The following is a 27547-nucleotide window of genomic DNA, read 5'->3' on the forward strand; positions in this document are numbered from 1 at the left end:
GAAGAGAGGGGGGCAGCCCTTTGAAGCAGTGAGGCAATGGAAAGATCAAGCCTGCCTGCTATCTAGTTCACAATGCGATGCGAGGAGCGAGAGAGGGAGGGGGAACTCTTTGAAGCAAACGCCAAGCTGAATCCCCCCAGTTTATGACATAGTGCTTTTGATAGATTGAGAAGCTACAGTTGGGTTGCGAGACAGTTGGGTTCAGGATCTTCAGTAGGATTTATGCAGAGAAACAGGACTTTTAGTTAAAAAACAGTCAACATGACCTATAGGTAGGTTTGGAAGTAGGTTCACATTTTTATAAAAAAAAAATTGGTGTCAGTATCACTTTAAAATCAGGGCAATATGTTTAGCATTCCCTATACACCTTTAAACAAACCCCCCTTCTATAACCAGCAACCTTTAGGGGTAGATTTATTAAAATGTGAGTTTAGAGCTCAATACTCACCCAGGTTCTATTCATTTCTACAGGATTTTTAGAAGCCTATTTATCTATGAGTGAAAGTTAGAGTTTAGAATTTAATAAATACATTTCTAAAAATCCCACAGGAATGAATAGAGACTGGATGAGTCTTTATGTATTAAGCTCTAAACTCATATTTTAATAAATCTGCCCCTTAAGCAGCTCATTATCAGGGGCTTCACAGACTGAGTAATTGTTTTATCAGCTTCTCTGGTGTTCTGATATGTAAGAAACAAGCCCTATTTATTGAGCTTATGTTAGAAAAGGTGTGTACACTCCCTTTAAAGAAAACCACAGTACAACATTTTACTGTAACCTTCTCTTGCTAGTATTGCCTATGTTTTTATATACAATAATTACATTTATGCAACTTGTTTACTATAATATCTAATCCTATTCCAATAAAGAATTATTTCTTTATGGGCATGTAGTTACTCACTTAAATAATGGAATAATTGTAATTATAAAGCCTCATGGAACCTTAAACATCAAAAACTGTGGTGAGCAACCCCTTCCTGAGGAAAAGTGAACTTAATCACTGCAGTTTTTATTTACCTGTGGGAGAGTTAAAAAATTGACAAAAATTATTATAATAACTCAGTCCTTATATACATTAATAACTAGTGGTGAGAGAAATTATTCGCCAGGCATGGATCTATAGTGAAATTCTGCATTGCACCATTGATGGTGGTGGCGAGAAAAAATTGCGGTCATGTTAAAAAAAAGTTGTGGTCACATCAAAAAAGTCATGGTCGCATAAAAAAAGTCTCGGTTATGCAAAAAACAGTGTGGCATAAAAAATAAAAAAAAAAGTTGTGCCAGAGCTGCATTTCATGAAATGTTTGCCGTTTCATGAATTTCTCAGTGAAGTAAAATGGGACAGATTTGCTCATAAAAATTAGTAACTGCAAACTTTTAAATACAATACTTTTAAATATGTTGCTGATTTATAAAGCCAAAATAAAATGTGGGCAGGGCCCTCTTCACTTTTGTATCGGTTATTAGTTGCTTTATGTGTTACTCTGTATGTCCAGTGTATGAAACCCACCTATTGTATAGCGCTATGGAATATGGCTTTATAAATAAATGCTAATAATAATAAAAAAAGAATGAATTTAACTTTAAACCTAAATAGATAGACCAAAAAGACCAGCCATTGTAACTGTTCCAAAAATTCTCCCTTAACCTATCTGAAACTTTCTCTTGTGGCTCAATGCTATTGCATAACAATAAACAGAAAACCTTTTTATTGTAGTACTAATACCATACAAAAGATAACCTTCTAGACTTGTTGTTCAGGACCTCCCATTACCAAAGATAAGCAAAACAAGTAATATAAACCATGTTCTGGTATAATTTGGACCAATTTGCTACATATAAATCATCATTCTAACTGAATCAAACTGATTAGCTGTTGATTTATATTGTAGCCAAATTTTTGCTTAAGGTGAAGAAAACATGCATTTGCCCAATCCAAATCAGTAGAAATTAGAAGAGAATTGAAAGTTAAAAATGTTTCAATCTGTGTTTAAAACCATTATGATCATTAAGATAATTCTCATGCAAATTAACTACTTTCAAGTCTTTAGGAAAAAAATGTCATGATTCATTGACGTCTAGATACTATAGTAAATTTCTAAAGCAGTAAAACAGGTGTACTAGAGACTATATTGCATAGGGTCAAACAATCAGCAAAGAGAAACAAACAAAAACAGAAAGCCCTGCTACTGACAGATAATAATAGGTCACCTTGTAAAAAATAAGTATTTTGGTATTAAATATATGATGCTTATTAACATTAATAACTGCCTAATAGAAATGGTAGCTTCAACATATGCCTTACCATAGCTGTCCTATTTAATATTTAAAGATACATTTTAATAGAAATCTCTATTTTGCAATGATCCTTACATTATAGATTTGATCTGATTTCTCAGTAAGTATGATATAAAAGCTCTTGTTGAACAATAGATCATTACATATGGCCTTTTGCACACATATTTTTGTATATTTATATATATATATATATGAGACATGTACATCAATGAGTCAAATCTGCAGTTTCATATGATCTGGGGGAAGTCTTATATCTATTTATTTGAAATATAATGTGCAAAATAAAAATATTTTGGGTTATTGTTAATATTATATTAAAAACTTTGTAGACATGCTTTCTATTATAAAAAAAAAACACATGAAAAAGGAAACACTGATGAGTGGTATTCTTGGTTGAAGGATGCAAATGATACTTATACAATGCTTGCCTTTAGCTCCATTAATTGAGCATCAATAACTGTAGTGCAGGAAAGGATTAAAAGATCCTTTTTTGCTTAACACATATTGATCAATAACATTGGTTGAGCTAGTGATTTAGACACCCCTGCTCAAGGAGAGATAAACCCTAGCTGCTAATTTCCTATTAAGACTTGATTTCATTCCCTTGCCAAAGAGAACAAAATAATTAGCTCTTTTTTTTTTGCATATTTTTATTTTAGAGTTTGCCGTATTATATAACTAGATATGAGAAGATTTTTCATAATCAAAAATAATTCAGTTGGATGAAATATAAATAAAAAGGAGACAAACAGTAATTTCTAGCAACCATATCTAATAAGCCTACACATGAGAATTTAATATTGTAAGGAACAAAATAATTACTACGGTATTTGGCCACATGCTTAATATTAGAGAGAAATAATGGAATAGAAATATTATCAAAAATACATTCTAGCCTTATAATCAGCCAATAAGAACAGTTGCACTTCTAATATGATATGTAGAATGGAAAAGCAAAAGCAGAAAATATATTTTGGTTCTTAAATTGTCTCTCAGTTGCTGAGCACAAAAATACACCCACAAGTCTGCATATACAGGTCACTTTTGACCTGTTTGTTCCACTCTGTGAATCACTATTTTGAATATGTACTGGACATATACCAAAAAGTTAATTGGACATAACTGATACTTTCTGAACTATATTATGTCAATAGGCCCCAGTATTGACAAAAACAATAAAAATGTTTTAGCTAGGTTGCTGAATAAGGTGTTTGGTAAACCAAAAGGCCCTGTTTAATGCATCCATTAAAATTATTTAAGAAGTGAAGCACTTATGAAGAAAAAAACATATAAAAGTAAGCTCTCAATCTCCATGAAATCAACTCTCATACAAAAATGTCAACATTCAACATCCAGTATATTCAACTGTTTACTTATGAGTCAGAGTCTGTTTTCAATGCTGTTTTTGATGAAGGCATCTAAACATTAATACAACATGCCACCCCCGCTGTGTGCATACAGTCTAACACTTTTGTTGCTAAAATAAAATACTTTCTTAAATAATATAAAATCTTAAAAAAGCTTAAAGTGACTCAATTGCAAACATTATCTCTTTTACAAAGAGCTTTAAAAGTTGCTATTTCTGTCTCTGTACTGAAAGACTGACAGTGTACAATGCTATTGAAACTTTTATAAAACTAGCACTAAAAAATATCATGAACCAAAGACTGCCAGTAAAAGAATATCAGATGTCCCCAAGATGTTCCATAACCCTTTAAACACACAAGACTTTACTTTCACTATATGGGAACATTATTTTTGAACACAAAAGCTTCCATGAGTCCTGTAACACAAATTATAATATTTTACATAAAAATAATTCTATTACTATGGGGCACATTCATCAAAGTTTGATTGTTTCCAAATACAAAAAAATCGTATTTTTTTAAAGTTTTCGTACTGTGCATATTTTTTGCGACTTTTTTGTTAATTTGCGAAACTTTTCCTTACTTTGCGACAATTTGCACGACAAAATCGTATTTGTCTCAACGAGTACAAAAGTTTCGGATTCATTCAAGCTTCGGTATCGTGACTTTCCTTTGGCCAGGTAGGAGCTGCAGAGTGCCATTGAGTCCTATGGGAGGCTTCAAAAAACATGGACAGAAGCATCAAAGTCAGAAAGGTTTTCCCGCCCGGATACGAAAATTTTGTGACTTTCGGATCGCAAATACGATATTATCATATAGGGGCAGATTCATCAAAACAGATTCAGAAATAGGATGGTATTTTTATATATGGTAGAAAGTTCATGCCCATTTCTACCTCTCTTTATAAGTTTTATAATAGTATAAAGGTAATTAAAGGAACACTGTCATGGGAAAACATGTGTTTTTCAAAACATATCAGTTAATAGAGCCTCTCCAGCAAAATCCTGCATTGAAATTCATTTTTCAAAGACACAATTTTATATTTAATTTTGAAATGTCACATGGGGTTAGCCATTTTCTTCATTTCCCAGGGTGCCACAGCCATGTGACCTGTGCTCTGATAAACTTCAGTCACACTTTACTGCTGAGCTGCAAGTGATATCAGCCCCCTCCCAGCAGCCGATCAGCAGAACAATGGCAAGGTAGCAAGATAGCAGCTCCCAGTAGATATCAGAATAGCACTCAATAGTAAGAAATTCAAGTCTGACTCCAGTTACGTGGGAGTAGGAGGAACAGGTTACCTGAAAGCAGTTATAATGTTTAGCACTGGCTCTTTCTGAAAGCTTAGGCATAATGCACTGTGATGGCTATCTACACACCAAAATTACAACTAAAAAAAAAGAAAAATTGTTGGTTCAAGAATAACAATTAAAATCATAGAGTGAATTATTTGCTATGTAAACAGTGTAATTTTGAAATAAAAAATATACCATAAAAATCATGACAGTATCCCTTTAAAGAATTATCAAGGCCCTACAATAATAAAATTGTTTCCAATGGTTCCATTGCTTATTTTGGTAGTGCACAAAAAATATAATCGTACTAAAAAAAAAACCTATGAAAAACAGAAATGGGTGCACCTTAAACTAAGCCTCTCTTGAAAATTACAATTTGCAATGTTGTTTGCTACTAATTCAGAGTTGACTTGATTTTAAGATTAACATTATGCAGTTAACCCTATTATTAAGCAAAAATTTCAATGAAATGCTACTACAAGCATGACTTTTTGAAATAATTTAGAAACACCTCCTTGTTTTGGCTCAGAATAGACCCTGACCCTCTGACTTACCTCCTTGGTATATCAATCAGAGCACTAAAATCTACAGATAACAATAAGCTACAGTAGTCACCCACATACGCATTGCTACAAAGATAGTACTTGAAGCTAGTTGGAAAATGGCCACCCTTTCTACTCTACACATGCTTATAATCAAGGTAAAATGGATCAGATCAATGGAGGCAATCAGGCATGCTAGCTGAAACCCCCTATACAAACCACCTGAATACTAGCTTCACTGAGTGGATGGCCGAGGACTAAAGGCCATATAGGTTGTAAATTCATGTATACTGTGGTGGACCAAATGTTTACTGCTCTTGTATCTCTCTGTAATGACATGAGAAAAATGCTAATACTTTATATTACTTGTCATTAATGCAATGTTATTTCATTGGTTAATGTACGTTGAAAAATCAATAAACTTTATAAATAAAAAAAAGAAACTTGTAAATGATATAATTGTTGGATGGACCCATACCTCTACTTTTTTTGCTATAGCTTTAACAAAAAACTAGAAAACTAAACATAACTCCATGGTCATTCTCCTTTAGTTTAAAGTCCTGCACTCACAAAACTGCCTTCCTTGTTATGTGTTAACTGTTACTTGTTTCATGCATTTCTTCAGGATAAGTTCTTCATTTGTAGATATACAGAACATTTCCTAGAATACCATAAAACTCTCAGTAGCTGCTGTTGTTATATTCTAGTACAACTAATAAGTTATTTTTCCATCCATTCTAAATTTTGCATCCATTAAAGGGGACTTATCTAAAGAAAAAGAGTTGAGCATGTGTAATGAAATTCATCTTCTGTGTTTTTACAAGAGCATGTGCTTCAGTCTCCCTGAAGTATTATTTTGATGTGAATTAATGTTTACTGATTCAATCCTCTTTTCATTATAAGTTTGCTCACCTTGCAGGGAACATTGACAGAGACCCATTTAAAAATCAATAGCAGTTTGTTGTAATGAACAGCATGCTGCATCCTATCTGCTTGCATTCTACATACAAATGTAAATACTTTAGGGCTATGTATGTCCCACACCATTTTTATGCAGCACATTACCTTGTAAAATGATGTGTATTTAAAATGGTTGGTTGAAAATTTGGGATAAATTATCACATACGCAAATGATAAATAATGGACCAGAAGTTTTACAACCAGAATTTACAACATAGGTGAACCTGAGTGATATTGTACATACCATAGTTGTATCAACATTTAATACATTGTGCTTATTTTGTCACTACAATGTCCACTAGACTGATGGAAACACAAGTTTAAACCTCAGCATGCATCAATGTATATGTTGAATGTCTAAAAGATCCTAAACATTTGTGTGTATATCACGAGTTTTACAGAAATCACTTCAGAGTTTTCTCTTTTCTCTATCCTGTCATACCACAGAAGCATTTATGGTGAATTTGGTGCTTTTAAAAGTGATGTGATATACAATCACTATAGTGTGTTATAATTTATAAAGATCCCAGATTTTTAAGTGAGCACTTTATGCAATTGGTGTGTTATTTAAAGTGGAAAATACTACACTATTATTGGTATTACTTTTCTTTTTTTTTTGCTTCTTCAGAAACGGAGACTTCTTTTTATCTGGAGTGAGAGGACACATGGAACTTTGGTTATTTTAACTCTCAAGCCCAGGTATATCCATCTATAGCAGCTAATTCGTAGATAATAAACATCTGATGGACCTTTTTGGGTTACTAGGACTAATGTAAAAGTTGTGACTTATTTTTAGATTACATCTTTAACACTTGTAATATGGCACATCAATATCTTTTAACATTAATTTGCATCAGCCCCATCTCTTCTGATCTTTGGTTACTGCTACCTTTTTGGCCATATATGTATTATTTATTTGTAAATCTCTTTTAAATTAAATTTGGTTTCACTGAGAGCAGTGTATATATGCATGAAGTACATCTTCTTGCAAAATAATTAGCAAAGGGTGCAAAGGCAGCAAAATTATAAAAAAAAAATGCAAAAAGCTATTTTTGGGGTTTTACTCATGAAATCTGTTAACAAAATCCAAATGTGATTTTATATCTTTCCATCAGTTTTAAAAAAATGGGCATGGGTTTAATTCAGAAGCATATTTTTTGCTTGAAAAAGATTCTGCCGTATCTGCAGAATTGGCATAAAATGGAGTTCATGCCAATGATTTAGGCTTATTTTTTACTTTTGACAGTTACCTCTTTTACATTTGGCCAACTCTGTTCTGTCTTGACCTTTAGTCACTGATATCTCAAGTCAGTTTCTATCATGCACTGAGGAGTAATTTATCATTTCCTTTTGAAGTACATTTATTTTGCACCATAGCAGTATATAAGATTAAAAAAAAGAACATCTCTTCTTTTAAAGTAAGCATCACCCAAGCATTGCAAACATACTAAAGGTGATTTAGTAATATGTCATGAAAACAATTTTAAGTTTATACCTTCATGCTTCTTACTAATATGACCATGTGTATGTATCCCCATCTAAGAGAGGGCAGAACTAAAGTTAAACCATACATTAACTTATTAAATCATCTGCCTAAAATAATTTTAGTTGCCGACAGTCAAAAAGCTCTAAAAAAATGAAAACAAAAAGCCACTACATAAATATACTTAACAATACATCTGCATAAATAGCAAGGGTGATAGTAACTCAAATAAAAAACAAATCCCAGGGTTGTGGACTAAAATCACAAACTAAAGGGGGATCATGGTAAAGAAGTACATAACATTGCTGCCTTGCATTATTATGGTCCTAGGCTCAATTCAAACCCTATATGCTTGGACATTTAAGCTGTGCAACCAAAATGTATATTTTTGTTTATTTTCTAGTTATTCAACTTATCATAGCCTCAAAATAAACAAAAGACTGGTTCTCAATACAAGGTAAACAGATAATTGATATGAAATGTTTAAACATTAGAATATCTGCATCCAATTTAATGCTTCAGAAACTATGCTGTATGCTGTTTTTGTAGCTCTGGTAGTGACAATACAATAAAAAAAACACATAAAAACTCTTGTACCAAAGCAAAGCTTTTACATAATAAATATTCAGAAATATTAAGTGTGACAATAAACATATCAAAAATCATGTTGTTGCACACTAGAATTGAAACCATAAGAACCATCAAAAACTCTGTAATTATACATCTGAGCTGAATATCCTGATTATTATTGGCAACCCAAAATGAATGGAGAACATCTAATTTATTTTCTAATTAATCAGTCTGCCACTGCTTCAGAATACAGATATTATTAGTTCCTGCTACAAGGTGAAAAGATAATTTAGAACTAAGTGATAAAAATACACTTCAGATACTAAAGCAGCAATAAGAGCATAATCTAACTTGATGGATTCATATGTTATAATCAATGCAGATTGTAAAACAGGGGAAAAATTACCACAAAAAAGTGCTACTCAAATGCCGTATAGTAAAATAAATCAATATTGATTTGATCAGTATTAAGCCTCAAGTATCCAGATTTAATAACACCAAGAAATGAAATATGGAAATACAAAAACATAACAGCAAATTCCTACCTTCTTGCACAGCCTGAAAAGGATTGTTTCCATCCACAAATGTAACCGAAAATGTGATTTTTTCTGTTTGCAGGATATCTTCATTCAGATTGAGGTCGGCGACAGCCATTCGAAATACTTCATCATCTTTTTTTGCTGATTCATCAAATATTGCCCCTGATAAAGGAGAACACAGTATTCAATGAATTTAAGAGCTAATTATGATAAAAAGAATAGGTCAGCAAAAAGCAGTATGTTGTCAAAACCAAACTTTACTACTACTGGAGAAAGGAAAGCCCAAACCTTCTAAATCTATGATTGTTGTCCAGGAGAATAAATAACTTATGAAGCTCCTCTGTTATATATTCTACTAAGAACAACCTTACTAGAACCATGACAGCTAATAACACATAACAAGTCAGGTATAATGGGATTTTTTTACAGAAGTCAAGGGTTTTTAGGTCTATGTGCTAAAATAGATTTTCTATTAACTACACTTTTATTCATTTTATTATGGTGAAAGAATGTAAAAAAGACTAAACATAGATAACAGGTGGGTTGTTACAATTTTTCTAAACCTTTCAATTCAAGATGGTCTATATTATATCATATAACACAGGAAACACATTTGTGCAGCTTGTACTTGAGCCCTCACACACAATTGCTAGCTTGGAGTACTTGTATGCAGTTTTAGTCTATGTGGGGGAGGGGGGAGGAGCCACATGCTGTGTCTAAAAAGACTCAAAGACTCAGCAGAGACTTTAGGAAGATAGTTTTTATCAAATATGCATCAAATCCAGGATTTAATTGTGGAGTTAGGCAATTACTAGAACATATATTTTGGATTTAGCTGCAGAATTCATTTAAAAGTAGTGTAAGCTAAAGGATAGGCTCATACAGTACAAATTTCTGCACCAAACCTACAAAACACCCCTCAAACTGATGAGATTTGGGAGGAGACAGGATGACCTCTGCCCAAGATGTAATTCCCCCGGGGACCAACTTCCTTCACATGATTTGGTCCTGTCCCCCATACACAAATTCTGGTCCAAAATAATGGAAACACTAGCAAGTGAACGGGGTACACCGCAGATAGTAGACCCAATAACTTGCCTATTAGGAGTCATAGACGGAACACTATCCATCAACGCAGCCAGAGTTAGGCTATGTACGCTCATGTTCTACGCCAAAAAAACTGTAATTATGCACTGGATGGGAGACAACCTCCCCTCCCTAACATTCTGGAGAAGGCTGGTGGATGGAGCGCTTCCCCTTATTAAATTAACCTATGAAACAAAGGGTGTATATGATAAGTTTGATAAGATCTGGGGAAACTGGTACAACCAAGATAATCTGGACACATAGCTGACTCGACAGAACTAAACACAGCCGACTACACTGTGACAACTGCAATGCCTAGCAATAGTATCCTTGCTTGTATTGACCTAAACCTTACTCAACACCGTTCCAATGTCAATACACTGTATTAAACACTGTTTTGTATTGTATTGTTTTGTGATGTTATAAAACCAATAACAAATTTACCTTTAAAAAAAGTAGTGTAAGCACCAAACTCGTATGAATGATACAATGTTTTGGACCATGTGCCGTGCACATGAATTTGCATACTTTTTGGTGAATCACTTACAACTATGAACAGTGAAATTGCATCATGAGAATAGCTGCAATTATGGTGGAATTCTGGGGAAAGTACTTCATTGTGGAAAACAAAAAACAAAAAAATTAATTCTCTTAAAACCATTTTTTCAAATTCTGCATTTAAGTTAACAAAATAAATGCAATGTAATCCATTTATGAAACAGTTTTGCAATAAGCGCAGTATTCACTATGCTATCATTATTATAAACACAGTCTTCTATAACTTCCCAAAGTTAAGACAGATTATAGACATACTAGATCAAGACTTTAAAAGACAATGAAAGATTAATAGGTTAGAAAAATGACAACCAGGTAGGCTGCCAAGGTTTGGGTTGCATTTAGCTTAGAAAAGAAGACAACTATAACCTACAGGGAACAACTGTCAAGGCAATGAATAACATGTATTTCAAAAAAATGCAACAAAAATGTCAACAACTATTTTGCTAACACATTTATCATAGTAATTTGTTTAACACATGTGGTCCTATTTGTTTTCTCTGGTTATTAATATAAAATGGCTATAAGGATAAACAAGTTTATTATTATTAGGAACACAAGTTAAATAGTAACATAATCTTATTTGACATACCATTATAGTTTCATATCCCCAGTTCTTAAAAATGAAGGTTTATTTTCAACTTACTCAAGTTAAAAATGACATTTCAAGGTACAATAGGTATACATAAGAATCATTGCCCCTTTATACTACCTGCTATGCAACCTAACAGCAATCCAAGTGTTACAATGTTCTATAATTTGCATTTATGAGCAGGAGAAAAAATCCACTATGATGAAAAGAACAAACACATTCAACAGGAAAGTTCATTAATGCCTACTAATTGAATATAAGGGAATCATTCCATAAAAGCAAGTTCACCACTAAACATAATTATTTGGCTTCAAAATTATATATTATATAATTAATTGTACTTTATACTCAAGGTTAGAGAATTACTGAATGTTTGCAAACTGAAATCTCTGTGAAAATTTCTCTATGCGGCTGCAACAATGGCTCATAAAAATAACAATACTGTTCCCTTGGTCACATGGGTTTAGCCAAATTATACTAATATATTTATAGCTTTTTTTTAATTTATATTACTTTTTGTTCAGCAGCTCTCCAGTTTAAGTTTCAGCAGCTATTTGGTTGATGAGGTCCAAATTACCATAACAACTAGTGAGTGGTTTGAATGAGAGGCTGATATTAGGATACAAGAGAAACTAAATAGTAAAATAAGTAATAAAAAATAACAATAACATTGTAGCCTCACAGAGCAATAGATTTTTGGCTGCCAGATTTAGTTTAGAGATTAAGGAAGGTGACAGACAGGGAGATTAGTCACCCTGCGACAAATTTTCATTGCCGCAGGCGACTAATCTCCAATGCCATCCCACCGGCAAGAATGTAAATCACCAGTGGAATAGCATACACATCACTGTGATTTCCGGAAGTCACCTGAAGTTTCCACTCAAGGTATCCCACCGGCGACTTACATTCTTGCCAGTGGAATGACATTGCGGGGAGATTAGTTTCCCACAGCAATAAAGATTTGTTGCGGGGCAACTAATCTCCCCATCTGTCACCTCCCTGTCACGCTCGGTATCCCAAACCCAGAACAAAAGCTAAGATCCCGGTCAAAGCTCACTCTTCTGCCTATAACAACCACCTTTCGCTTCGGGTGGAGCCCTCCGCTACTCGGGTGCCGCCAGGACTTGTTGTGAGAGGATCAGGGCGAATGTTCTGGGCAGGCAAGGGAACCTTGCGTTTAACGTAAAGTTTTAGGAAGCTGAGACGAAGTGGAGCAGGCCGAGGTCAAAACTGAACAGGCAGCGAGGTACAATATCGAAATCCGGAACACGTAGTCAAAAACAGGCAAGGGGTCAGTTCAGGCAGCAATCAGGCAAGGTCAAGGTCAGGCAAAGGGGTCAAAACAGTAGTCAGAATCAGAATAGCAGAAAACAGTAATCAGGAGGCAAAACCGAAGTTGGGCGACGAAAATATGCGCAGGCGCCTTTAAATATTTGAATTTCGCGCCTTGCGCGATGACGTCATACGTCGCGCCGGCTCAAGAGGGAGCGCGAGTACCGCCGCTCGCCAGAAGAGCCGGACGCGCGCATCGGCGCGCAAGGAGAGGCGGGCGTCCCCGCCTGGAGAGCGGCGGGCGTCCCCGCTGCCCAGGTACTCTTACATTACCCCCCCCTCTAGAGGGGGCCACTGGACCCCTTGGTTTCTCAGGGTGTTTAGCATAAAATTGTCTGATAAGGCGGTCAGCCTTAACATTAGTGGCAGAAACCCATGATCTTTCTTCAGGACCATATCCCTTCCAGTGAATAAGGAACTGTAACCCCCCCCTGGATAAGCGTGAATCAATAATCTTTTGTATTTCATATTCAGATTGACCATCTACCAAAACTGGAGGAGGAGGAGAATGCTGACGAACCACCCTGGCAGGCTTTAAAAGAGAGACATGAAAAGTATTTGAAATTTTAAGTTCAGGGGGAAGTACTAAGCGAACAGAGGAAGGGTTAATGATGTCAGAAATGACAAAAGGACCAATAAATTTGGGACCCAATTTGGCAGAGGGAACCTTAAGTGAAATATTTTTTGAAGATAACCACACCTTATCACCAACCTGATATTCTGGTGACTCCTTCCGATGCCTATCAGCAGCCCTTTTTTGGGTGCTCACTGCAGAAGACAGAGAATTTTGAATTCTCTGCCAAACTTTTGAAAAATGCTCCACCATAGAATTAGCCGCAGGAACAGCAGAAAAATGTTCTGAAAACGAAAAACCTCTTGGATGGAAACCATAAACAATATAAAAAGGAGACTCCCCGGTGGAAGCATGAGTGGCATTATTAAAGGCAAACTCAGCCCATGGAAGAAACTCAGTCCACTGAGACTGATTATTGGACACATAACACCTCAAATACTGTTCCAGAGATTGGTTAGTTCTTTCAGTCTGACCATTAGTTTGAGGATGGTAGGCCGAAGAAAAGGACAAATCAGTACCTAAAAGAGAGCAGAATGCCCTCCAGAACCTAGAGACAAACTGAACCCCCCTATCAGAAACAATATTCAATGGAGCTCCAAGGTATTTAAATATATTAGTAATGAAAAGACCAGCCAAAGTTTTGGCAGAGGGGAGGGCGGGAAGGGGAATGACATGACACATCTTGCTAAAGCGATCTACTACCACCCAAATAACAGTATTACCATTAGAGGACGGCAATTCAACAATAAAGTCCATAGAAATATGAGTCCACGGCCTCTCGGGAACAGGAAGTGGTTGTAATAACCCCTGAGGCAGAGACCTAGATGGTTTGGAGCGTTGGCAAACTGCACAAGAGTTAATATAATTGCCAACATCTTGTCTCATAGTAGGCCACCAAAGGGAACGAGATAATAGTGAACAAGTCTTACTTTGGCCAGGATGCCCTGCTACCCTAGAGTCATGAGTTTCAGACAAAACAGCCTCGCGTAAATTTTCTGGAACAAAAAACCTGCCAGATGGTATGTTTCTAGGCAAGTTAATTTGAGCCTCAGAGAGAGAGGCCAAAAGGTCAGGACTCAGGGCAGCCACAATCACTTCCTTAGGAAGAATAGTGTCAGGTTCAATGTTTTCTTTATGACATGAGACAAAACTCCTGGACAGGGCATCGGCTTTTAAATTCTTGGACCCAGGTCTATATGTTAGGATAAAATTGAAACGGGTAAAGAACAAAGCCCATCTTGCCTGCCTAGGGTTCAAACGTTTAGCAGATTCAATATACAGTAAATTTTTATGATCAGTGAATACGGTAACAGGATGTTTGGCACCTTCTAGCAGATGTCTCCATTCCTCAAAGGCCCATTTAACTGCCAACAGTTCTCTGTTACCAATGTCATAATTAACCTCCGTAGGGGAGAATTTCCTTGAAAAGTAGGCACAAGGATGAACCTTACAAGTAACAGGGTGACGTTGTGACAATACCGCCCCAGCCCCCACCTCAGAAGCGTCAACTTCAACGAGGAATGGTAAGGTGGAATCTGGGTGACGCAGAACTGGCGCAGAGACAAAAGCTTCTTTAAGAAGTTTAAAAGCTTCAATTGCGTCTGTGGGCCAAATACTGGAATCAACCCCCTTCTTTGTAAGGGCCGTGATTGGGGCCACCAGGGAAGAAAACCCCTTAATGAATTGTCTATAATAATTGGCAAAACCTAGAAATCTTTGAATGGCACGTAAGGAGAGAGGTTGAGCCCACTTCAAAATACCCTCTACCTTGGTTGGTTCCATTTCTAAACCTTGTTGAGAAATGATGTACCCCAGAAAATGAACAGAAGGAACCTCAAAAATACATTTTTCAAACTTGGCATATAATCGATGCTGTCTAAGTCTCAGTAGTACTTCCTGAACCTGACAACGATGATCCTCCAAATTAGAAGAATAGATCAGAATATCATCTAGGTATACTACCACATAGCGTCCAAGAAGGTCATGAAAAATATCGTTAACAAATTCTTGGAAGACAGCAGGAGCGTTACATAACCCAAAAGGCATTACCAAATATTCATAATGCCCATCACGAGTATTAAAGGCTGTTTTCCACTCATCGCCTTCCTTAATCCGGATTAAATTATATGCACCCCTGAGATCGAGCTTAGTGAAGATCGAAGCACCCTTAACCCTATCAAAGAGCTCTGAAATCAAGGGAAGGGGGTAGCGATTTTTAACCGTAATCTTATTTAGATTTCTATAATCGATGCAGGGCCTAAGCCCACCATCCTTCTTGCTTACAAAGAAGAAACCTGCCCCCGCAGGGGAAGAGGATGGTCTAATGAACCCTCGTTCCAAATTCTCTTTAATGTATTCTTCCATTGCTTGAGTCTCAGGAAGAGAAAGTGGATAGGTTCTACCTTTGGGAGGAACAGCCCCAGGAATTAATTCAATTGCACAATCATAGGGTCTATGTGCAGGTAGTAACTCAGCCGCTTTCTTAGAGAATACATCAGCGAAGGCTGTATATGGGGAAGGAAGACCCTTTAAAGAGGTTGTAGCAATGAGAACAGACCCTTTTAAACAAGATACTACACAGTGTGGTCCCCAACCTTGAATTCTACCGGAGACCCAGTCAATCTGCGGGTTGTGTTTTTGTAACCATGGGAGACCTAGAATCACAGGAGTGTCAGGACAATTGATTAGATAGAAAAATAACTGTTCCTTATGAAAACTTTCGATAGACATGACTAGGCTCTGAGATCTGGAAGACACAAACCCACACCCTAGCGGATTCCCATCAATAGCCAGTAACCTGACTGGGGGAACTACAGTGGTACAAGGAATACCCAGCTTATGGGCAAAATTAATATCCAAAAAGTTCCCGGCCGCTCCAGAATCCAAAAAGGCCGGAATCTTAGCATTACCGTACTCCCAATCGAGGAGCACGGGAATGAAGATTTTAGAGGAAACATAATGGGGAGTAGAAACTGCATTACCCAAACAAGACTCCCCAGACTTGTTTAGGCTTTGCAGTTTCCCGGCCTCTTTGGACAATCTTTGCGGAAATGACCACCCTCACCACAGTACATGCATAACCCATTAGTGCGTCTGCGGGTTCTTTCCTCTGAAGATAAACGAGTAGAACCCAATTGCATAGGCTCCTCTACTGGCATAGGAGTAGCAATGTTACGTATAGGTTCAGGTACCAGGGAAGAAGAGGGGTTTAAGGAAGAGGCCATTCTTTCTTGACGCCTCTCCCTAAGTCTCCTATCTATTTGAATGGATAGGGACATTAATGCATCAAGGGATGAAGGAGCAGGATAATTAATGAGACTGTCTTTAATGGCATCAGACAGACCAGTTCGGAACTGACTACGAAGGGCTGAATCATTCCACCCTGTCTCCACTGCCCAGCGGCGGAACTCTGTACAATACTCCTCAACAAGCCTCCTGCCTTGCTTGAGGGCACGGATGGTAGAGTCAGCAGAGGCTGCCCGATCAGGGTCGTCATAGATAATAGCCATGGCTTTAAAAAAGGCTTCTAGAGAGTATCGGGCAGGGTCAGATGAGGACAGGGTGAAGGCCCAAACCTGAGGATCACCCAACAGTAAAGTGATCACAAAATTAACCTTCGCTGTTTCAGTAGGAAAAGAGCGAGGCAAAAAACTAAAATAGAGTTTACATGCTTCCTTGAAAGCAAAAAATTTACTCCGATCCCCAGAGAACTTCTCGGGGAAAGGTATTTTAGGCTCTACAAGGGAAATTCCCAAAGAGAGCGGGGTAGGAGCTGGATCATCAGCTGCAGGTTGCTGTTGGAGAGAATCCAACCTAACGGCCAAGCCCTGGAGGCATTGGACAATTTGGTCTTGTTTGGTCTCTTGCTCCCTGAGATGCTGGAGGAGGTTTTTAAGCATGATCTCTGGAGAAGCGGACGAAGCAGAGGCCCCTTCAGCATCCATTTTCTTTTCTGGCCCAACTTACTGTCACGCTCGGTATCCCAAACCCAGAACAAAAGCTAAGATCCCGGTCAAAGCTCACTCTTCTGCCTATAACAACCACCTTTCGCTTCGGGTGGAGCCCTCCGCTACTCGGGTGCCGCCAGGACTTGTTGTGAGAGGATCAGGGCGAATGTTCTGGGCAGGCAAGGGAACCTTGCGTTTAACGTAAAGTTTTAGGAAGCTGAGACGAAGTGGAGCAGGCCAAGGTCAAAACCGAACAGGCAGCGAGGTACAATATCGAAATCCGGAACACGTAGTCAAAAACAGGCAAGGGGTCAGTTCAGGCAGCAATCAGGCAAGGTCAAGGTCAGGCAAAGGGGTCAAAACAGTAGTCAGAATCAGAATAGCAGAAAACAGTAATCAGGAGGCAAAACCGAAGTTGGGCGACGAAAATATGCGCAGGCGCCTTTAAATATTTGAATTTCGCGCCTTGCGCGATGACGTCATACGTCGCGCCGGCTCAAGAGGGAGCGCGAGTACCGCCGCTCGCCAGAAGAGCCGGACGCGCGCATCGGCGCGCAAGGAGAGGCGGGCGTCCCCGCCTGGAGAGCGGCGGGCGTCCCCGCTGCCCAGGTACTCTTACACTCCCTAAGGGCAAAAAATTTAAGCAATTTTTTTAATTGAAGTTGATACACCCATTGAAAATGATGAGTACAGTGTGAATTCCCCATATTCAAGTTTTACTTTAATGTTTTAAATCAATTCCATTTTTAGATGCAATTTTTTAAAATAACTTTGCACACATTTTATTAATTTTCGAGTTTGTGAATTTAAGTTTGTTTTTCTAAATTGAATAAACTTGTATGTCGAATGATTGCTTATTAATAAGGAAAGCTCATTCAAATAATAAACTTGAATGCCTTAAATTTTTCAAAGTTTACAAACTTGTACTTGAAATTTGAGTTGGAAAATATGGCTTGACTTTGCCTAGGACAACTCCCATTGACTTCTATAGAAACTTGTAAACTTTTAGATGGTGTATTTTTGCATCAAATTTTCAACTTTTTTGATGGCAGACATTTGAGTTTTTGAACTTTAACTTAAATTTGAGGTTTTTTTAGCACAAAAATTGGAAGAATTGGAAAAAAACTCAAACATTGATTAATTTCCTCCTTAAATTGGTTCATTTAAGTTTTTTCAAATTAAATACATTTTTAAATTTGAATTTTTATAAATAAGCTTCTAACTGGTGGGTTAATGTACAAAAAAAGGATCATTTATACAGCTGAGATCATAGACATACAATTAGTATAAAAACCTTATTTGTTTTGCTGTTTAAATAAAACAATATAATAATTTGGGCAATAGGTTTGTGTGTAATTCATAGTTCATGTGCAGGTTTATCCATTATGCTTTTCCTTTATGATGTAAATGTGTTTATATAGGGGCCTTGGAAAATCAAAAACACCAAAAACAAAATTGCAGAATAAATAATTTGAATGACTGAACAATAGCAAAAATCACCAAGATTTAAGGAGCAGTTAATATGTTTTTTATAAGTGATCATATTTTACAGTTTCTTTTCTAAGTGTCTAAGGTTATGTTTCCTTTGATGACAGAAAAAAATGATAATCCAAACTGTTATTAGACATTATTATTAGTGATGAGCGAATCTGTCCTGTTTTGCTTTGGCTAAAATGTTGCAAAACTGTGAGAAAATGCGTGAAATTGTTTTTACGCATGTAACTTTATTTGTTGAATGGTGACTTTTTGTCCCTATAAATTTTTGCAGCCATTTTGCAAAAAAAATCTGCCAATAGCGAAATGCAGAAACTCAATCTATGCCTGCTGAAAAATTTGGCTCATCATTTATTATCTCCAAATTCTTTTTATCTGCATACTTATATATTAACATATTTAAGAAGTATATCATTGTTTTTAAGGGGTGGACTCTATAAACTGAAGCCACGTGCAATGATCATTTAATGCTTTTAGGAGATATTTTTGCATGGATTACAAATTAGATAAAGTACTTGAGTGACAAAAAGCACATGCTGTATACAGTATATGTGGCTATATAGCAGCACAAATGTTTTTTTTTTTTTTACATTAAACTACATGTTAAAGACAAAGATAAAACTGGCTGATAAAAGAACATTGCTCCCTGAATACTTGACACGTTTTTGAAATGACAGTCATGAACTTATCTTCAACGTCTTCCCAATTCCCTCACGTGTCAAATTTTTCATTCAGTGCTAACATGGCACTGGGAAATAATATTCATTAAAATTAATTAGCTTTGTGATTTTGGTATTTCACTAGTTTAAACATTCAAGTTAGCTTGACATGATGGATTGCTTAGCTTTGTTTCAGGTGGGACTAACAGTATATTAACAATAAATAATAGGTAAAAACAAAAATAATAGGAAAACAAAATTGAATTGAAACTTTTAAAAACATTTTTTTTCCTATTAAAAAATATTACTGATATTAAAATAAATATTATTGGTCTTACTTAGATTTAAGTAACTGAAATAATAAAAAACAGTCTTGACTACAGTAAAGGCCAAAGTGTGGCGACATCCCATTTAGCATTACAAATTTTTCCTTTTTTTTCTTTTCTTTTATATTAAACTTACGAAATATGTTTGAGAAAGGCAATTCAATTATGAAGGCGTATGTTAATTAAAAATGCATTTAATACTGAAATTTACTGTACTGTAAGGAGCACTTACTTATACCTTTTGGAGCAATAGAACATTATTTAATATAATCATGGCAATTAAGGGCACTTTTCCCCCTCTAATTTGTGCCTGTATGTTATCCACGCAGGGGTGCTACTGCCACAAGGCAAGTTGAGAAACTCATCTCATATGGCAGTGCACCTAAAGTTACCAGGGGCAGCAAGAAGTTGCTCATAGTAACTTTAAGAGCCCAAATTCTAATTTTTAAATTGGAATTTGGATTTTCTAGTTCAGAGAGTGCTATTGCACTTATGATGCATTGCTCTCCCTTAGCCTCCTTTGACACAGAAAACCAAAGCTTAAAGGAAAAGTAACACAAACATTTTTAAGTAAAAAATCTATTCTACCCAATAATTGCCCTATCCTACACACCATTTATTATTTTGAATGCTTTATTAGAAAATACCTGCTAAAACTTGGCTTTCCATCATTTGAAGTGTGGCGATACAGCGATGCAGGGCAGAATCCACTATGCGATGATTGATTGATCGATCCTAGCCTTCCTTCTGTATAGGAAGGAGTCAGGCTAGCAGTACAGGAGTTTCAACCAACAACAATTATTCAAAATCTGCTCTAAGCCAATCAATTGAACCAAATTTAATTTGGTTAAATCTGGTTTAAAGTCTTAATAAGCGTTTGCTGTAAAAACTGTTAAAACTATAATATTTTGTACATTTTAACTGTTGCAACTGCTAGATTAAAAAAAAAATCATTTTAAATTTGAAAAGTAGCAAAACTATTAAGAGAACAAATAATTTTTTTTCCAGATGAATAACCCTAGAGGATAAAATTATAATCACTCCAGTTTTCTGACCTTTAATTACTGAGTCACTTTTAAAATTTCAGCATTTTCTTAGTCTGCATATTATAAATGATACACCTTTTGAGTAGAAGAAACATGACTTTATTGCTACAGAATTCAAACAACTTCTCCATAGTATTATTTGTCACTGTCAGAAGAAAAAGTAAAGCTACCAACCTAGTCAGCTCATCTGTCAGAGATTAATTTACCTCAGGACATTTGATTTATTTTCTTGTTAAACTACCTGTTACTTATTGATGACATTGATAATGTTGTGTTTTTTAAATTAATATTTAATATCATACTTTTTATTCTTGGAGTTAACTACTCAACATATTAAACAATTGACTGGTAAAAAGCACGAACTAGAATCCATAGACATGGATTCATTGCGAAATTCTGCATTTCACCATTGGAAAAAATGTTCACAAAACTGGCGCAAACATCAATCGCTACAAACATTTGTCGAGTGAGGAAAAAACCTGGTTGCAGCAAAAAAAGTCACAGCTACATCAAATAAGTCACAGCCGCATCAAAAAGATTGCAATTGCAACAAAAATGTAACGTGGTACCGATGTTTCACAAATTTTTTGTGAAGAGAAACTGGACAGATTAGTTCATCACTATTCCTTAGTATTAGGCTGAAGTACTTCTCGCTGGATTAAATCAATATTGATAACATTTATTTATTGATCAAGTACATAAAATAAATTGCTCTTAAAATCACCTTGTTTCCCCAGCAAGCTACATGTGGGGCCTGTCTATTGGAAATCAAGCCAAATTATTACATATGGTGAATGTGTTTGACCAAGAATATTATCTTCTATAATCTATCCATCTTAATAAAGATGATGGGAGCGTGGTTCTTTTCTGATTTTTACAAACATAAATTATGTTTTAATAACTATAATGGAGCTTATTTATAAAAGTATTTACTTAATATATTCTATTTAAGAGAGTGTATAAACAAAATATAGATTATTTTTGTTTTTTTGCACCTAAAAAATCTTAGACAAGGTAAGGCATTTCCTTGTATATTAAGAAAAAAAAAGTATTTACTTAATATATTCTATTTAAGAGAGTGTATAAACAAAATATAGATTATTTTTGTTTTTTTGCACCTAAAAAATCAAGGTAAGGCATTTCCTTGTATATTAAGAAAAAAGAATAAAGTTGTTTTCTCATTAGGGCCAAATGGCTAGCTCCGATGATCACATCTAAACAATATAACATTGTATCAGTATTTGTTTTACTTAAACAGAGAGGAGCATTATGTTGGGTCATAGTAATTAGAGATTAAAAAAATTGGTTGTGGCCATAAGAAGTTCCTAAATCCTCCCCAACAAAAATGTTTAACCCTTTAATGCATTTTTCTCTGTATAACTAACATTTCAATACTATGACACAATGCCCTATGTAATAGCCATTTGAGGGAGACCCTTAACTACACAATCATCGGCTGATTGATCCACATATTCTGATCAACCATAAAGGTATTCACTAATACAGGTGTAGGATCTATAATCAGGTTTTTGGATCTCTCCTTAATTTGGTTTACTATATCATTAGTCTGCTAAAAAATCATTTCAATAATATACTGAATTACTTTGCTACCAATAAGAAGTCATTATATCTCAGTTGGGTTCTATACAAGGTACAGTTCTATTATGACAGAAAAAAAGCAAATATTTTTTTTAAAAAATTAGAATTATTTGCCTAAAATGGTAGGGGATATGACTTTCCTCTAATATGGAGACATCAGGAAAATGTATTTTCAGTTAAGGGATCACATACCTGTATGTTTAACTATACAGTCATACATGTCCAGATGACTTCCCTCTAATATAAGGTGTATTTATTTAAAAATGTAATATCACTTGTAGTAATGAGCAAATCTGTCCCTTTTCGCTTCGCCATAAAATTCCTGAAACGGCAAGAAAATTCGAGAAACGGCGAAAAATTAGAAAAACGCATTGTCACGGGTTTTTTCTTGGTCGCCCGTGTCTCTTTTTTGTTGCCCGTGGTTTTTTATGTGACCATGCCCTTTTTTGCAATGACCGCAGCCTTTTTTGCCGTGACAAAATTTTTATGTGTAACAAATCTTTACATTCACTGAATTTTCATGCAAGTTTCGCGAAACAATTCACCAATGGCGAAATGCTGAAATTCACTCTGAATCCATGCCTGGTGAAAAAATTCCCTCATCACTAATCATTTGTGTTTCAATTGTTTATAAGGACTAAACTATTCACTTTCTGTATCTTTTATGTCTTTTATGCAAGTTTCAGTACCATATTTTTATTCATGAAAGGTTATTGAAATTCATTAAGTGCATTTTCTTACAAATTTATCTACAAAGGTTCTGTTGAAGGTCAGTGTCTAACATTCTTATTAATGTAATTCTCTTTTATTCCTATTTTCTTAGGAAGTTAGAAGCATACCATCAGAATAATGATATGTGTCTCTAATATTTGTGTACAATTTTACAGTATTTTTTAACTAAGAGATGAAAATCCAGTGTCCTTTCATACAAAACTTGAAACGATTAACTTTTCATGCTTTAGATAAAACTGATTACTGTGTGTAAAAAATGAAACAAAGGTATTTCAATAAGGACATAATCACAAAGTAGTTATAGTACCCAAGTATTTCCAGTGTGAAAGGGTGATTAATTTGAACATGAAATCTAACCTGATGTCACTTCCTTTCCAGTCAAATAAAACAAATATTTTTAGAAACCCAGTAGTCTTTTTAAAACCCAATTGTATTCTATTAAAACTAGTTTGGTCCCATCCATGCTTAAATTCCTCTACTTTATTTCTATTTGATCTAATGTATGTATATGTTTCATCTCCGTAAAGATGTTCTTTCTTATATTATTTGTTTCCCCTTCTTGAAATTAATAAAAAAAAACTTGTTTCTAAATAACTACTTCTTGATTGAAAAGACATTTAAAAATGTTTCTGCCAAACGTATATAACTTCTTCATGGCAGAAGTGATAGCTCTAATAAAACAGAAACGGGTAAACCAGAGTTAACCAAGGTAACCTGGATACACAAATTGTTACTTTAATGTTTGGTACTGTATTTGTAAAGTTTGCATGCATAATTATCTCATTCTTTAGCCTAGTTACTGCATCAGCTACTTTTTAGTTACGTAGCCATAGGTTTTATCTAGCCATTGGTAACTTCTAACCTTCTACAGCCTGCCATTAGTATAATAATCAACTTCTTTCTAACCTTCCACAGTCCTCCTATAGTATAATTATCAGCTCCTCTATAACTTCTCTAAAACTATCCACAATCTTTCTGTAGTATGATAATCAGCTTCCTTATAACCTTCCATAGGCATCCTTTGGTGTAATAATCTACTTGCAAGATACCAATAGTAAAAATCATTAAGTGGCCAAAGGTCACTGGGGGAGTGTAATAATATGAAAGGCCATTGTTGCTATTACACAAACATAGCTAGTGTAAGAACAATATAATGTTAGTATAGCCTCTGCAGAGAAGAAAGTAATCAAATTATATTTGCAGAGAAAACATTAGTATGCATCCAGTGTATAGTGAAGAAAAATCAGATATCAGTAGGGGGAAAATTTGCATCCATAAGTACTGTTATCCATTTAGCTTTAATTTAAATACACACTTTGTTCCTATAACCTCATAACTATACAAAATACTTTATAAGATATATGAATACAAACTTGGCTATTTTACCCTAATTATATTGCAATACACAAAAATACTTACAGGGGGACATTTCAACCCATATAATCACATTTATTGACTTGAATGAATTACTTTATAGTATTTTTTTTTAAAAAAGTTTTTTTTACAGTTTCAAAATAGCAGATTATTTTGCTAACCCTCTTATGTTTCTGAAAAGACATCAGCAAGCCAGATGTGTTGCATTGCTCAGCAGAAAAAAAGGTTCAGTGCTTATGGATAATGATGAGTGAATATTTTGCAACTGCAAAATACCACATTTTCAAAACTACTGCAAAAATTCACCACAACAAAAATTTGGCAAGTTAGAAAAAGTTACAGCCACATAAAATAAGTCTTGGTTGTGTCAAAAAAGTTATGGATATGTTGAGAAAAGTCACTCACGCACCAAAAAAGTTGTGTGTTAGCCACATCTTGCAAATTTTTTGCAATTTTGTAATCTTTTTTAGTAGTTTTGCAAATTTTTGTGTTAAGCAAAATGGGACAGATTTGCTTATCAGTATTTACTGAGGGTACACCCTGACCTTTACTGAACTCTTCAAGAGACTAATTGCGAAAGGTAATAAAACTTGGTAATGGAAAAATATTCACAATGCGAAAATATATGCCTTGGTGGGAATTTGCCTTTGTGCAAATTTAAAACAATTTTTGCAGACAGTGGGAAAAAGTTTGCAAATGTTATACTTTGCAACAATGCACAGTGTATATAATAAAACTTCTAAATGGAAAGTTGTTGTTTGCGCCAAAAGATTATGCCACCTTCAAGAATGCAAAATGCAAAAGTTTGCAAAATGCAATTAAAATTTGCAGTGCAATAACAGTCTAATGAACAATATTAATGAACAAAATTAAATATTATTTATATCTTAGTTGGGATCAATTACAAAGTACTGTTTTATTATTATAGAGAAAAAGGAAATCAGTTTTGAAATTCTAAATTATTTGATTAAAATGGAGTCTAATTAAAATATTAGTGTATTATAATTGCATGTACAACCATGTACATGCAATTATAATACACTAATATTTATTTTAAACACAAGACCCTTGGTGCTGGGTGTGTTTGATTCGGTATACAGGTATTGGATCCCTTATCTGGAAAACCGTTATCCAGAAAGCTCTGAATTATGGAAAGCCCGCCTCCCATAGACTCCATTTTAATCAAATAATTTAGAATTTCAAAACTGATTTCCTTTTTCTCTATAATAATAAAACAGTACTTTGTAATTGATTTGACTCTATTTAATCAAATAATTTAGAATTTCAAAACTGATTTCCTTTTTCTCTATAATAATAAAAAAGTACTTTGTAATTGATCCCAACTAAGATATAAATAATCCTTATTGTATGCAAAACAATCCTATTGGGTTTAATTAATGTTTCATTGATTTTTTAATAGACTTAAGGTATGAAGATCCAAATTACTTATCCAGAATACCATTGGTCCTGAGCATTCTGGATAATGGGTCCTATACCTGTATATATATATATATATATATATATACACACACACACATACGCACATATTTATACACACATATCAAGGATAGTACACTAATAATAAATGGCCTGGGTGTTCAACAAACAAGCTAATCACTCATCAGGACTTCATATCACTGTAAAAATATTAATTTATATAAAACAGTGCATACAAAGATACACTAATGCATACAATTACAGACTTAATCAGTAATTAGATGGCTACAGAACAGATGCCACATTGGTTGCTAAGGATTTCTAAATTACTTTAAATTTCCTGTCTTGAACAGTTTAAGCTGTCCAACCTTTGTGAAACAGTGATATAATTCTCTATATAGATATATTTTAATTAACAACAATCTTCCTGTGAGATAGGTCCACCTCTGCAACTTCCATTGGGGGAAGAGAACAAAGGACAAAAAATACTTACAATTCTAAACATAAACACTAAACAATTTCTTATCTCTAAAATAATCTTCTAAGATATAAAATAAACTTTATCAGCATAGTATTATTATAGATGTAAATGGCAAGGGAAAATTTACCCCCTTTTTATATGAGGTCATTTGGTTAGATTTATGTAAAAATGGACACTATCTGAATTTCCAAAAATGTATAATATATATATACAAATTTTGACAAATAACCTCCAAAGCACCATCTTTGTATTTCTAAAATACCAGTGTATGGGATGAGAAGCATTACATTTTATGGTAGAATCTTACACACCGGCAGAATTTCTATAACTATCTAAATAATAGTTGATGGATGCAGTAAGGTGTGATTCTTATGCTTCCACTTTTGGAATTTTTTTAAAACATTATGTTCAGGCAAAACAGTCAAATTGTATATAATGCAAAAAATATAGTATGAAAAAGTAAACAAATATGTAATTTTACTGACAAAGACATTAAAGGACATGTAACCCCCCCACCAAATATTTAATCAGTGAACAACCTCTTTAAAATATTTAAATACCTTCCACTCTGGCTGTTCAAAGGTTCATAGTAAATGATATGGCTGTTGGTTACTAAGCATGCTCAGTTCTTCTTAACTGAGGTTAGTAAACACGCCCTCTAGTCTAGCAGCCAATGACATAGCATCACTTGTTTCCATAGATTCTCCACTCAAGCTGTGCACTCTGTTGGAGAAATATTTTTGGGGCTTCTGGGTGACAGCTGCTATTTATTTAAGAAAAATGTAATAGTGCTGGCAAGCGGAGGGAATATATGCAATAAAGATGATGCCATTTGAGTGGTGGGGTGTACACATTTCCACTAAAAATACAATAAACTACTTTCCATTCCCTATACTGTGCACCTCTTTGGTTGTATTATGGGAAGCCAAAATATTACAGTTACAGTAATTTAAACTGTGGGTACACTTTCTTTGATAAGAGAGGAATTTGAACTTAATAATAAAATAAATATTGTCCTTATGCATTGTATTCTTAAACTGAACCAGTTTATGTCAGTCAAACTATCCACAAAGCCTTACAATATGCTTCCAACAGGGACAAGTACAAGAATCTTCTTAAAAAGGCTATAAAGGTGAACATGTCACATCTTGGATTCAATAGAATAAGTATTTAAACTCAGGGGATATAACTGGTAGGTATCCACCTTGCTACAAGCAATTTGTAGCTTTTCTCTATGTGAAAAGTGCATTTATTTAGT

At 35.0% G+C, this 27547-nt stretch overlaps 1 protein-coding gene across 3 annotated transcripts in view; it reads right to left on the reverse strand.

The window, feature by feature from the left end:
• Nucleotides 1-27547, reverse strand: part of grid2 (glutamate receptor, ionotropic, delta 2) — a 546810-nt gene that overhangs the window by 453323 nt on the left and 65940 nt on the right. For all 3 annotated transcript variants that reach the window (XM_031903170.1, XM_031903172.1, XM_031903175.1), the window contains exon 2: nucleotides 9062-9217. In XM_031903170.1, coding sequence (XP_031759030.1) covers nucleotides 9062-9217 — 156 coding nt within the window. The remainder of the gene's footprint in view (nucleotides 1-9061; nucleotides 9218-27547) is intronic.

This window comes from Xenopus tropicalis, chromosome 1, assembly GCF_000004195.4.
Source record: "Xenopus tropicalis strain Nigerian chromosome 1, UCB_Xtro_10.0, whole genome shotgun sequence".
NCBI lineage: Eukaryota > Metazoa > Chordata > Amphibia > Anura > Pipidae > Xenopus > Xenopus tropicalis.